The 15000-nt window shown below is 26.0% G+C and overlaps 1 protein-coding gene across 1 annotated transcript in view; it reads left to right on the top strand.

Moving 5' to 3' along the window:
• The window catches only part of LOC100199016 (fibroblast growth factor receptor 1), a 70527-nt gene that overhangs the window by 28885 nt on the left and 26642 nt on the right, over window positions 1-15000 (top strand). The window contains exons 4-6 of the mRNA XM_065810114.1: window positions 7829-8152; window positions 8234-8527; window positions 8611-8783. Of these exons, the coding sequence (XP_065666186.1) occupies window positions 7829-8152; window positions 8234-8527; window positions 8611-8783 (791 nt within the window). The remainder of the gene's footprint in view (window positions 1-7828; window positions 8153-8233; window positions 8528-8610; window positions 8784-15000) is intronic.

The raw sequence follows: 15000 nt of genomic DNA, 5'->3' as shown, positions 1-15000 counted from the left end.
AATAAGTTTACACGATTTAAAATTGTATGGTTTTATATTTTCAAAGATTTCAATAATTAGTTAATTCATTGGTATTGGTATTGGCCTTTTCCTATTTAACGGCATCAGTATCGGAATTTGCCAAAAATGTGCAATCAGTACATCACTAATATATACATATATATATATATATATATATATATATATATATATATATATATATATATATATATATATATATATATATATATATATTATATATATATATATATATATATATATATATTTATATATATTTATATATATATATATATATATATATATATATATATATACATACATATATACATATATACATACATATATACATATATACATACATACATACATATATACATACATACCGTATTCGAACCTATTTTAAAGATTTATATTCTTCTTTCTACTATTTTATATCATAGGGCAAATTTTTAGCAATTTTGAATAAATATTTTCAAAAAAATTAATTTTGACCTAATTTTAGGTTATACCTGATCATTGTGCATTGGTAAGATTTGAACCACAGTGCTTTTATTTAGAAACTCTGTGAGATAACCATTTTAGCCACAGGCGTGTTGTCTAACAAAAATTTTAAAACTATTTAATAAACATAGAAATTTAGAAAATTTAAAAATATTTTCAATAGAAAAGTTTTGATTTTATCTATTTTTGTATTTCATCATTTTTCTTTTTTGATAGGCGAAATAATATTTTAAAAATTTTAAGATTCTTTTTTATCAGCGGACCAATATTTGCATGCCTTACAATCTGATTAATTTTTGTTTTGTATATTTGCTCTAAACTACCAACAATTCTACCAATATAAACTACCAAAAATATCTTTGTTCTAAATAAGTTAAATTTTCCTCTTCTTTGCTGACAAACAACAATTATCTTTATTATAAAGAACCTTGATAATTGCAAATTGAATGTCAAACCAGGGCGTTAGCCAGAAATAAATTTTATACCGCGTTTTTGCCATGTTGGGAATTTTTATTGTTGTTGTTCTAGAAAATGTTGGGAATTTTCTAGAAAAGGTCCTAAAAAACTCAAAAAAACACTCCAAAAAAAAAAAAGTCGTTGACTTTTGGGAATTTTAAGCCCATTGGGAACTCCACGTTATACGTAACACCATTGGGCTAGCTAACACCCTGCGAACATAATTATTGATTAGTATGAATTAACTTTCCCATTTTCTTCATTACCGATCCTTCAAACCAGTTAACTGGTATTGCAATCCCTAGATTTGATTTTATATTTTTATTATCTAATTTGAGTTCTCTTTAGAAATCATTACTCAAAATGTTATTGTTGGTTAAGTCGAATTTTATAAATAGTCAACTAGGGATTATCTGTTTCCGAATATTTCTGGAATTCCAGATATTTCTTTAAATTTTTATTTTTTCCAGATATCCAAATAGTTTTCTAAAAATACAAGTTAAAAATATTTTTTTGTTATCAAATAATTAAAACAATAAAGGTATTATTCATTAAATACTCTAAGCTATATTTTACTTAGGGGAGGCATTATTTGTAAAAATATTTTTGTTCTTATTTTTATATGTATATTTATTACTAAGAGGATTTCAAGTGCTGAGACAATTTCGAGTAATTGCTCAGCTTTACGTGAATGAAAACTTGATGCAAAAATGCAAAATTGCTACAAGTTCAATGTAAAACTGAGCAATTATTTGAAAAACGCTAAGTAAAGGCAATTGGTATTTTTTATTCACCTGGCCTATTAAAAAATGTATGTTTGTATTTAAATTATAAAAGAAATTTTAAGTTCATTAAAATTATCAAATCAATTTATTTATCGAGGTGTTAACAAAAAAGCATTTATTGTTTTGCCATTATACTTCAGGTTCAGAGGGTAATAATGACTTAATATTTTTCGTTGTTAAATATCTGGTTTAAATAATAAATGTACTTATTGCAGAGTTTTTTAAACGATTTTCAAACAATTTCACAATTAGAGTTTTCCCTTTAAAAAAAGGTTTGCATTTTAGTTTAACTATAGGCTTTTTACAAAATACAAATTGTAATTAAACAAAGAATACCGCTTCTACTTTTTGTTTCATTTTTATTTCCAATAAAATGTTTTTTTTTTTTTCATTTACCATAAAATCAAATTTATTTGTACTATTTTCTTACTAAATCCAAATTATAAAAAAAATTGTTATTCTGGTTTTAAGATTTTATCAGCACAAGTTGTCTTCATAATTTTTAAATTTACATATCTTATATTTATATCACTAATATTAATTTTGTTTTTAAAATAAATCAAATACAAGTTAGACATTTAAAGTGTTTACTTATTGAAATTTTTATTTGGTTATTAAATATTATAATTATTGTTATATATAATGGCTATAAATGGTTATATATAAAAGCATTGATCTACATGAAAATTAATTTCAAAATGGAAAACCCAAACATAACGCTATAACTCGAGTTAAAGTTTTTTGAAAGAGCTATTTTGTTTAACATTGTTTATTACCTACAAAAGTGTTTATCACACCAGTATTTTAAAAAAAATAAAAAAGCCAGAATTTATTTTTCATATAATTTCAACATTGCGTTAAAATTATAAAAGTTTTTTGCTTATGTTTTGATAAATACTTTGTTTCGGAACATTTAAATAATATGAAACTTATTTTTTAAGGATTGTTTAAGATATGTAAACATTCAGGACTTTTTGTTTTTAACTCTACTTAAGTATTGAAATACTTTTATATTAAAGAATGCCTGCCAAAAAACTTATTTGAGATATTTTTAAATACGCAAAAAGGGTTTTTATTCCCGGATTTTTCCCAATGTCTTAAAATTAATTCTGGATTTTTTCCAAATATTATTAGGAAAAAATTTTCTGCATATTTTAAGTATGACATCATTTTCAAAGTTTTCTAGCTTGGGAACAATGGTTAATATTTTTTTTGCTTTGAATCCAAAATTTTCATTCTGTTTTTTTTTTTTTTTTTTTTAAATTTTAGCATTTTTATTGGATTTAGATTCTAAGAAAAATTTCCAACCAATTTTTTTAGGTTTTAAAAACAAATAAAGTTTTAATAACAAAGAAAAAGAAAAAGTTAAGTAAAGAAAGTTAAGAAAAGTGTTTTTACTAATTATTTTAACTCTGTTCTTTAAAGGGATGCCAAAGTGCAGAGACAAGTTGTGTTCATTTTAAAGAGAAAATAAAATTAAAAAAAATACAAATGTATACCAAGGAAAAAAAACTTTGTTGTTTTACTCAAAGCTCGCCATCTCCATGTTTGCTAATCTCTCAAAGTCTTTAAAATATACGTCGCAATCTACAGGCTTTATAATTTATTCAAGCGCGTTTAATTCCAAAGAGTTTTAGTAAATGACGTCATTGTTTCTTTTGAATCAATATTATTTGTTTTTGTTTTATTTGTTTTTTAAATTAAGCATTTATTATCAATCAGATGACTTTCCTATAAATTTTATAAGAAGCTAAACAAAAAAATGTTTTTTTATAGAGTGCGCAAGAATCAAATAAATTTAAGATTTTTATGTTAAAATGTAATAAATATTCAAAAAAGGCGTTAGTCACCTTATTATATATTCTGAATCTTTTATATTTTTATGTAAAGAATGTGAACTTTTTTTCTAAGCTGTTTATCACTATGATGTTTTTGTTCCCTATTGAAATGACATTTTACAAATTCTTAAGTTTTTAATTAATAAAGAATTTTGGTTAAGGATATCATTTATTAGAGATATTTGCTGAATTTTTAAATTTTTAGTTTGTTTTTTTTAAACATCTTCGCTTCCAACAAAGCTGCAAGCAACCATTAATTAAAGTTGGAAGTTACTAGAAGAGAAAAGATGAAGATTGTAGAGCAAGATAACGATTGACGGACGACTTAAAGGATTGTAAATTATATGAATCAGGAAAGCAAGATGAAGGAAGTGAATTCCAAAGGACTGATGTTTGAGAAAAAAAAACTAGATGAATAAGAGTTTTTAGAGCACTTAGGAACAGTCACAGAAAAAGGATGAGATTTAATTGAATGACGAGTAAAACAGGAATTAACTTTAGTAGATGGCCAAGTGACGCTAGCTCTTTAGAGCAGTGCCCATTATAGTATTTATAAAAAAGAGAAAGAGAAGCAACATTACGACGATGTGATAATGGTTATAGGTTTGCTGCAAAAGCAGGTCCAACTATGTTTACAATGCGTTTTTGCACCTTGTCTAAAAGAAAAGGCGTCATTAGTAGATCCGCCCCAGATATGGCAACAGTATTCCATACAAGGCCGGATTTGAGATTTATAGAAATAGAGAATAGAATCCGAAGTAATAAAGTGTCGAGCTCGATAGAGAGATGCAACAGATTTGATATATGGTTTCCAAGAAAGATCAGAAGTAAGAGTTAATCCTAGAAGATGAAGAGTAGATGTCTCATCGAGTACATCAGAAAATATTTATAGATTTTACACTTAACAAATTTACAGACAACTTTTTATTAATTAATGCAATAATGTATATTTTATAGCAATAATTCAAGACAGATGGCGATTAAAATTATCAATGTGTTGCAGCGGGCATTAAAAAACATATTATATTTAATACTTTCCAATTTATTTCGTATTTGGCAAGTATTATACATTAAAACCTGTCTCTTAAAATTTCAAATCAAAAAACTACCAAATATGACAATAAAAAGTTTTCCATTCAATAATTTCAAATTTAAAATTTACTCGATAATGCAACACTTTTTTGTAATCTTGACCAACAATTGTTCAGTTTTAAAAGTAAAATGAAATAAGCAATACATGTTTTACGGAATAAGTTTCATTAAATATATTTTCGCATGATTAAATAAAAATAAACAAGAAGATTAAATAAAAATTACGAGAATACTCGTACCCGATGAAAAGTTAAGCAAATAAATGCTGTTAAATAAACTTTTATACAGTTAACTCTTTCGCTACCAGCCGTTTTAACAAAATATTTTATGCTGCGACCGCACATTTTTTAGAATAAAATTTGGAAGGCATAGCATTGACAACTAATTAAAACTCAAATAGTAAATCTCTTAAAAAGCACAGCAAGGTATATATCAAAAGAAATGAACTTTTTAATAAAATAAGTTAAACCATTGATTTATAATTAGAAATTAAAACATTAGGCCTGAAACAAAACTCATTTAATGTATAAAAAGAATGTTTTTTGAGACAAAAAAAGATTTTTTTAATTATTTAGCAAATACTTATACACTTCTACAAGTTAAATTTTACAGTGTTAGCGCTGCTTTATTTTAGAACTAAATTTAAAGAAATTTTTTTTGATCAAGGATTACTCAAGATTTTTTTACTTTGTCCAGTGGTAACTTTTTATAATAATACAATATGGCTCTTATTTGTTCTTGAGTATGTAGAGAATTAATTAAGCCTTAGGAACAAACAAATTATATGTGTCTAGAGTGAAAATTTATGTACAAAACAAGATAAATTGTGAAGCATACTTGAAAGCTGCTACCAGTGGCTTGCGGTCAAAATTAAAAAAAATCAAAAGCCACTTACAGCGGTTTGCGGTAGTTTTAAATACAATAGTATTTAAAAACAAAAAGTATACAGGTTACTGTTACCCGCAGTACCAGGAATAAGCTAAATGCTAGTTTTTATAATATAATATAATACTGCAATATTTTCTGAGTTTCATGTGTTACCACAATCTTCAGGCAAGTAGTAAAATTAATTTTGCTTTGATTTATTTAGTATATGTTATGGCTTATATTTGTATTTTAGATCGTTGCGGGTTGGTTATTGTTTAGTAGTTAGGTTAATGTTATTTTCAAATTGTTTTTAGTTAGTTAATTGTTGTGAAATAGTTATGTTTTAATGCTTGTTTAAATATTTGTTTATGTGATAATGTGCATTATTTATATATTAAAAAAGATAAAATTAAGAATTAATATAAAAATATAAATAACATTATGAAATATATTACAATAGCTGTGTATGTGAGTAATTTATTAGTTGAGATATACGAAGTAGCGTTTTAATTTGTTTTGTAGCAAGTAATTTTTTAATAAGAATTTATTTTTGTGGCGGGACTTTGATATAATTCTGGACCTTTTATTAAGCAGTTCCTCAGGTTTTGGATATGATATAATAGCAAGTTTCTCATAAAGACATAGTGGGCAGCTTTTGAAAATACTTGAGTAGGGGGTACAGACTTTAGAATAGACCATATTAATATAGAGATTTTATTAAAAATGTTTTGCAAATCCCAGATGTAGTATGATAGGGCGGTAGACTTTTTGTATTTAGCATTACTGAATGATGATTTGTGATTGTTATGTCTGGTTTTCCATTCACCTTCTAGTAATCCAATATAAACTTTGTTGGGTTGGTTTTTAGCTGCGATAATGCATTTTTATATAACAGGCCTTTTGTGAGATTTTGTTGCATAACAGAAAAGCATAATGCAAGAGTTAGTGTAACTCTACTCAATTTAAAAAAATTTAAAATACATAGTTAAAAGTTAAGTTTCTATAAAAACAATTATAAATAAAATTTAAATATGTTATACTTATTTAAACTTTTTTTTTTTTCTTTAAAACATTTGTTTTATATTTATTTATTTATTTTAAATAAGGGGTAGTTGTTTATGGTTGAATTTCTTAACGGTCAAAAAATAAAAACTTTTAATCTTTTTTTAAGCATTTTGGCTCTAACAAAATTTTCGCATACAACTCATAAACTAGTTATTTCTAATTGACGTTTAGTCTAGTTAATCATTTCTAATCGATGTTTAGTCAATTGATCAATTCAAAAAGTTAATAAAGAAAAAAAAATTTTCTTATAAAAAGCTTTTCTTATAAATTTCAAAACTGAAAAAATTATTTTTTTATAAAATTGATATGTAATATTTAATCAAAAAATTATCTACAATATTTTTAATAATTTCTTAAAATTTTGTCTGCAGGCTTAATTATGGTTTATCCAGGAATGCATTGATATACAGTTGTTAAGTAAACTAAGCAATTTTGTATATTAGCACTTTCGTAAAGGAACAGAAAAAAAAATTTGATTTAAAACTATAAATAAATAAACTAAATAGTTAAGTGAGCTGTTTATTTTGAAAATGGCATATGGTACCTTGCCAAAGCATTAGAATTGTAGATAGTCTGGCATATTAAATTTCTAAAAGAACAAAACAAACTTGATTTTGTATATCCATTTGTCGACGACTTGTAAATAATATATATATCAATACTAATTATATTAAATGTGTATTTAATATAATTGGTATTGATATATATGTTATTTTTGATGGTCATAATCAATTTATTTTCAAAAATACAATCCAAAAATGACAAATTTTTGCATGTTTTGTTCGTTACTTTTTTTTCTGTCTGTGTCCGCGATTTTAGTTTAAACTACTATTGTGGAGATAAGATACATTGTAGCATGCTGTAACTTTGTAATAATCTTTACCAATGTTTGTATAATTACCTATAAAAAAACAAACACCCATCGCTGATACGTTTGCAGAGAAAATAGAGTTCATTTATTAAATTTTTATTTTTTGCTTTTTTCTGTTTCGTGCGTGACTCCATTAAAAAAATTATTTTTTTTCTATAATGAAGCAACCAATAGCTACCATACTTTGTATAGGAACTATATACATCATCAGATATCATTTAAATAAAAGTCGGAGATTACAAATTTCATTATTTTCAAAATAATGAATCCAATCGATGCAATGCTCCGTGCTTATATATATTCTGTTCTTGAAAATAATGTATTACTTCTCTGTTTTTTTATCTTTATTTTAGGTTTGCCAATTATTTCTACACAAAAAAAAGTCACAATAAACATGTTTACCAATGGTCAACTTGAGTGTAATGCTAAAGGCTATCCAAATATTGATTTTACATGGGAGATACCGAGGAAATCTCCTTTGTCCTCATTAATGATAAAGCCTATGGAAAGTGTTGAAAGATATAGTGTATCAAAAACTATAGTTGATAAAGATACAGATAGAGCAATCTCAGTTTTGCAAATAAAAAATCTTCAACGATTGGATATGGGTTTTTTTAAATGTTTTGCACAAAATGATATGGGAAAAACTGAAATAGCTATTGAAGTATCTGGTTTAAGTAAGTTAATTACATTCTAGTGTTTAATTTTGTAAATTTTTAACTTTACCTCATAATGTCGAATGTTCTTATTGTTCATAGAAACCCCTGAGGCTCCTATTGTTGTAAAGTATACAGTTTCCAAACATAGTGTTACATTGTACTGGAAGCTTGGAGACGATGGAGGATCTCCAGTGAATCTAGTTACTATTCAATATAGAAAAAATTCATCTGAAACATGGAATGAAGCATGGAAAAAAAAGTTTAAGAAAGAACTTACCTATTATACAATTAATGATCTTTCAGAGAATGTCAATTATACTTTCAGAGTGGCAGCTTCAAATACTATTGGAACAAGCGAATATAATAAATTTTTTATAGCTACTGCTGATGGAAGTAATAAAATTTAAAAAATAAATAAGCTTTTGTTTTCTTTTTGTTTATTTGAATTTTTTTTAATTATTTGATTCATTTTATAGTTCAAACTTCATCTATACATGGCAGTATAGGTAGTGATATCAAGTTGACTTCGATTGTTATCATTGGAGGAGTTATGGTTGGTGTAGTCTGTATAGGTGTATTTATTGCTTTATTTATGAGAAAAACAAGTCGAAAAGAATTTCATTTAACAAGTAATGAGAGAGACAGTACAGTAAGTATATTTTCTCTTCCTCAAATTCAGGAGGTTACAAGTAGCTTTTGTTTAAAGAATACAGTAATATGATTAATACCACTTAACAACATTTATTAACACTTTATTTTTTATATAAACAACCTTAATTATTTAATTTATCTGATATATATACAGGTTTCAGCAGGAGTAAATGAGTGCACAAGCTATAAATAGCCCATCTAAAACCATTTTCAAGGGCTTCCCGCCTATATAATCTTGCACAGGCTTTTTTTAAAAATTAAAATTATTATGTTTTCATGAAAAAAAATTTTATTCTGAAATTTTATTTTGTTGATTCTTTATGCCAGATATAGTAAAAGTTTCAATTGTAATAATAAATGTTTTTTTAGTGATAAAAAGACAGAAAAACAACTTGCAAAAAAAAAAAACTGTAAAGTTTTTTTTAAATAATATTTAATTTTATTTAATAATTTAGTAATTAATTAAATAATAAATTAAAAACAACAGCGTGGAAAATAACGGGCGGTCAACGGTCACTGATCGCCCGAAATGACTAAAATTGCTATTTTGACCTCTCAAAACGAATTCTTCCCGGTCAAAGTTGACCGGTTGAAAAAAAAAAGAGTTATATAACGTTTGACAAATTATCAGGATGCCTTTGAAAATGCATTTACCAAAATTTGATAAAATGCTACTTTAAATCGCTTCGTTAGTGAGTATTATAAATGACGTAAACTATTAATTTTTTTGTTTCACTTATCAAGACTAATTTTATTGGTGGTGAAATCCATAACTGCTTTTTTCATAAATGATTGAAGTTCTTATTTTATTATTGTTTTAATAATAATATAATATTAACTAAGAACATTTTTTTATTCCTACATTTTATTTATATATTCTTTATATCATTTTATTTATTTTTCTTTTTTTCTACCTTTTGCTTTTACATTTTACCTTTTGCTGCCAATTGCAATGAAAAAATACCTTTTTTTTTAATTTTAAGTTTCATTTATCCGTAGTCAACAAAACTTACAAAGTATCGACTAAGAGCCGCACACCAAGCCCTTCTGTGATGAAAATAAATTTTTTTAGATTTCAATTAGTTAAGACTCCGGAAAATAGAAAGTTCGTATTTGAAATTGTCGAGGTTCTTATGTTCTCTATTTTAAAGACTCTTTGTTCGGTTGACGCTGAGTGACTGAGAAGTTAACTTTATTATTTAGATAAATTTAAAATTACCAAATGCGCGTTTGCTTTTTTTTCTACTATTAAAATCTTAAAAATATATATATTGTAGTATAAAGTTTCGTTTTAAGTAACACAAATAAGTTTGATAGTATTTCATAAAACGATTGTCATGATTTTATTAAATATTAGTTCAGCATCTGTCGGCGAGAGGCATTAACATTTTTATCAACTAAATAACATTAATAGTTTATAAAATGATTTTAAATAAAAATGAATGAAAGATATAAAATGATACAAATGAGATATAAAATGTGCAATCATTTTTCTTTTTCAACGTCGATAACGACTGAAGTTCTTATTTAACCATTATTTAAAATTAATGTTACTAAGAACATTTTCTCCTTTTTTTTCATTTATTTTTCTCGTAACCTTTTCTCGCAATTTCTGAAGTCATAGCAATGAATGAGTTATTTTTAAATAAATTTCAAATTAACAATTGCGAATTTGAACATTTTTTATATTACTAAATTATAAGAGAATCGTTAAACATCAGCACTTCAAAATGGAGGCGACTAAAAAGAGACAAACAACATTTTCATTTTTAACACAAGCAGGATCGGAATTAAAACCACCTGTTGAAAAGAAGAAAAAACTCAATAGTAGAAAATTACAGCTAACAAAAGCTCAAAAAAGGGTAAACACTACTCTTGCAAAATATAATGCAAATGAATGGCTAGAGATATTATATAATGGAAACTATGTTACAGCATTAAAATGCACTGTATGTCGTCAGTATACTAAACAAATTGATATTTATAAAGGATATACGCCAGAATGGGGAAGTGATGAGTAGTTGTAGGATACAACACAGTGCCGCAATTGATCATGCAAATGGTTTACCACATCAAAGAGCCTACGAATTAGCAATGAAAAGTAAAGGAATGGATGTAAGCGAACGAAATGATAAATTAAGCACTCTGCAGAAAGAAATGCGGCAAACTGTTATTTTATCGGGCCTGAAAACCATGACCACGAAAGATCTAAGAAAAAAATTTGAGGTAGCATACTTTATTGCCAAAGAAGAGCTTCCGAAAAACACGAAATTACTTCAGTATTTTAATTGATGCATCAACAGATGTATCTGTAATTTAAAAAGAAGCTATATTTATTATCAGTTTCGATCCTACTCCAATAGGAAAGACCGAGATATGCGTTGAGTGTTCTTTTCTTTCTATTTCTGATCTTGAATACGGAACATCTGAAGGAGTTTTCAATAAAATTAGTCAATCCCTTGAATCAGAAGGTATCGAAAAATTTAAAATTAAATTAGTTGGTTTTGGTGCTGATGGCGCAGCTGTAAATAGAGGAAGTAGAACAAGTGTAAATGTATTACTTCAGAAAGAAGTTCCATGGAAAAATTTTGGTTGGTGTGTTGCACATCGCCTTGAGTTAGCGATAAAAGATAAATTTGCACAAATAAAAGCGTTTAATGATGTCAATAACATCATTTTGAAAATGTATAACATTTATAAAAAATCCCCAAAAAAGTTACGACAGTTAGGAAAGCTTATTGCTATCCTTGAAGAGGGTAATTCATTTGACATTGCAGGTATTCGCCCCAAAAAAGCATCAGGTATATTGGATTTTTTTTTTCAATTTTAACTATAAAAAATACTTCATAAAACAATATACTTTATTAGATGCTGGTTTTTTATACAACAAAAGTTCTTTGTAAAACAGTATTTTGAGCAATAAAAACTTGAAAATAAAATACTTGTGCAATAATAAATAGGAACATGATGGATTGCACATAAAATTCAAGCACTTGAGATGATCTTAGACAAATATGGAGTATATATGAAACATCTCGAAAACATGACTGCAGATTTCAGTTTTACTCAAGCAGAAAGAGCAAAGTTTAAAGGGTATCATCAGAAGTGGAATCATGGATGAATACCTCTTTATATAGCATTATTCATAGAAGTTTTATCGCCAGCAAACTTGTTATCTTTATCTTTTCAATTCCGTAACATCATCTAGAATTATTAAACAAATTAAAAAAAAGTTAAGTCGCTTGAAAAAATAAGAATTTACGGATTTACCAACAGTCAAACGTTTCCTTGCAAAAGTAAAAAACAACACTGGAAAGTATTCATTCCAGGATGTTGAGCTTCATGACTTTACAAACACACTAACTTTAGTTAAGAATTTGAAATCAATGATTGTAGTGTTAATTGCCGAATCCATAGAAGAGCGTTTGGGAACACAAAATACGGTTCCTGATATGTATGGAATGTTAATCCTAAACACTGGTGGCTGGTTTCAAAATAACACCAATAATTCATTTGCTGATGATAACATCGAAAAATTGTATGACTTTTATAATATGCCGTTACGCTATGCTGGCTTCACTGGGAGTGTAAATAATATGTTTGATGCTTGGCATAGCTTAGTTGATTACACTGTCAAATATTTGGCACCAGATAAAACTGAGTACCGTAAAATATGGTACCAAATTTTTTCGAGTTCTATGAAAAAAGATTGGAGTCCAGTTCTACTTCTTGTTGAATTGCTGTTTGTATTGACTGTTTCGAATGGAAAGGTTGAGCGTCTTTTTTCTCTTATGAATAGAATTAAAACTGACACAAGAAATCGCTTAACTGAAAAACGGCTCAATAATTTAATTCGGGTGTGCACTGATGAAACAAATAGTGAAGAATTTGATGTGAATCCTGCCATTGAATTATGGGCCGAAGATATGTTGCGAAGGCCTACACAAGAAAGTCGAAAAATTTATTCAAAAAAAAGAAAAGAAAAAAACAACTATAAAAACATTAATTGATTTAGAATCGTCATCAGACGAGTCTTTAGATTTAAAATCGTCTTTCGATGAAACTTTGGTTAATAAATCAGATGAAACGTATCTTTAAAAAAACATTTTTAAGTTATATAAAACTTTGTTTTTTGTAACTTAGGCATTGATTATAATAGTATTACATAAAACGATACTTGATTAAGTATTCAGTTTAAATTTTTTTGATATAACATAAAAATGTGTATTTTTTATTATTTAAAAAGATAGAATACAATTAAAAAAGGAATATGAGTTCGTTCATTTTAAAGTATCAAGTTATTGTTTTATTTACAAAGTTTTCGTCATGCAGAATAATTGCTACGATAAAAATTTAAAACAAAAAAAAAATTAAAATTTTGACCGCCCAAAAAAAACAACTGACCGTCAATTTTATGTATTAGCCGGTCAGTTTGACCGCTCGCCTTTGATTTCTTATTTTCCACGCTGAAACAATATTCAAATGTTAAAATATAATCAATCGTTCTATAATCATCGCAAAAAATGGCAGAAAAACAACCTTCGCAACCATCACGTTTCTTTATTCAAGCATCTTGATGTTTGCTTAAGTAATTTTGCAATGAACATAGCATTTTTGCAAGATCTATTTGAGTATTAATATATTGCCTTATTAAAATAATGGAATGAAATATATGTATGTTAAAATTTGAGGTAATCTAATTTTTAATTTCTAAGAGAATTAGTACAAATAGATTTTTTAATATTTTGCATTTTTTTCTGATTCTGGTATATATACTTCTTAAATATATTCTTCTTATATAATATAGCCGTGTATAAAAAAAAGCGTTATATGAATTTTAAAAAAATCAAATCTTTTTTACATTTTTTTATGAATAGAAAGAGTAGAAGGGTATTAAATGCGGTATTTTTTATAAATCAAGTTTATTGCTGTAAAATATATTTAAATGTATTAAATATAGCGCAAATGTAAAAACAAAAATAAAGTATGAAGAAATCATGTTGTATAATTTTATCATACAAAAGGAATATTTATAGTTATAAATTATGTATAAATATTCATTTTGAATAAATTAGCTCAAAATATCTTCAATTTCAAAATGGAACGCAATTTCTTCACTTCAATTCAGATATGTTGCTAGTGTAACTCTGTTACTGAAAGATGCCATATTCTTTACTGAAACTTTACTTTTTAACTTGAAAATTTGAATAACTTGTAAACTTGAATAACTTGATAACCTGAATAACTTGATAACTTTATATCAGACACTCAATTTATACTAAAAAAATCACTTAGCAGTCTGTTGATTATAAATGAGATATTCGATTTTAATAACCAGTTATATATTAGTATATTAAATAAACTAATATATAACTGCGACCTTTTTCAAAAAAATCCAGGAAGTTAACACGGAAGTATACAGGGAAATATGCACTAATTTAAACAACTTTAAATTATGACAAACTAGTTTATCAATTAATTGTGCAAAATTTGTGATTACACAAAAAAGAAATTGTCTTTATTATCTAACAGTTCTTATTGTATAAGTTTACAAATTTCCAAAGAATACTGAAAATTCGGACTATTATGTTAAATTCTTTTGCAACACATGCATATTTTGCCTGCTTTTTGACATACTAATTATTTGTTTTTTAACATAAAACAGAATTATACAGAGCAGTTATAGCTGTTTGAAATAACTTGTTCGATTTTTATATCTTATTTTTACATCAAAATATTCAAAAATTATTTTTTTTATAATTTTTTTTAGCATATCCTGAATGAAATAGTTTTGTTTTTTAACTAGAAAAAACAAACAGTTTTACAAAATTTCATCATTTGAGAAGTTTTTAAAAGCATAAAAATATTCAACTTTATTTTTACCCAAAATTTTTGTTTAACAAAATTTTTGTTTCCCCTGTGTAAACTGATTTTCACAGGTGTGGAGGTTGGCAGGCACTCACCATTCCTGCCGAAGCCTGTATATATTTGCTCCCCTTTATAACTATGTTTAATAATATATTCATTAATGTAAATATATTTTTATTTTTACTATATGTGATAATTAATTTATTACAAATTATATTTAATATTTTTATTCATCTATTTACATAAACATAACCATACTTGCTGACCAGACCTGTAAAAATACGTGTCTTAGTATGTCTATTTCACACCAACTTTTTCTATACATTTTCCTTATATATATATATATA

The sequence above is a fragment of the Hydra vulgaris genome, chromosome 11 (genome assembly GCF_038396675.1).
Source record: "Hydra vulgaris chromosome 11, alternate assembly HydraT2T_AEP".
NCBI classification, from domain to species: Eukaryota; Metazoa; Cnidaria; class Hydrozoa; order Anthoathecata; family Hydridae; genus Hydra; species Hydra vulgaris.
Note: the sequence above shows the minus strand (reverse complement) of the source record. Positions and strands in the feature narration are given on the sequence as shown.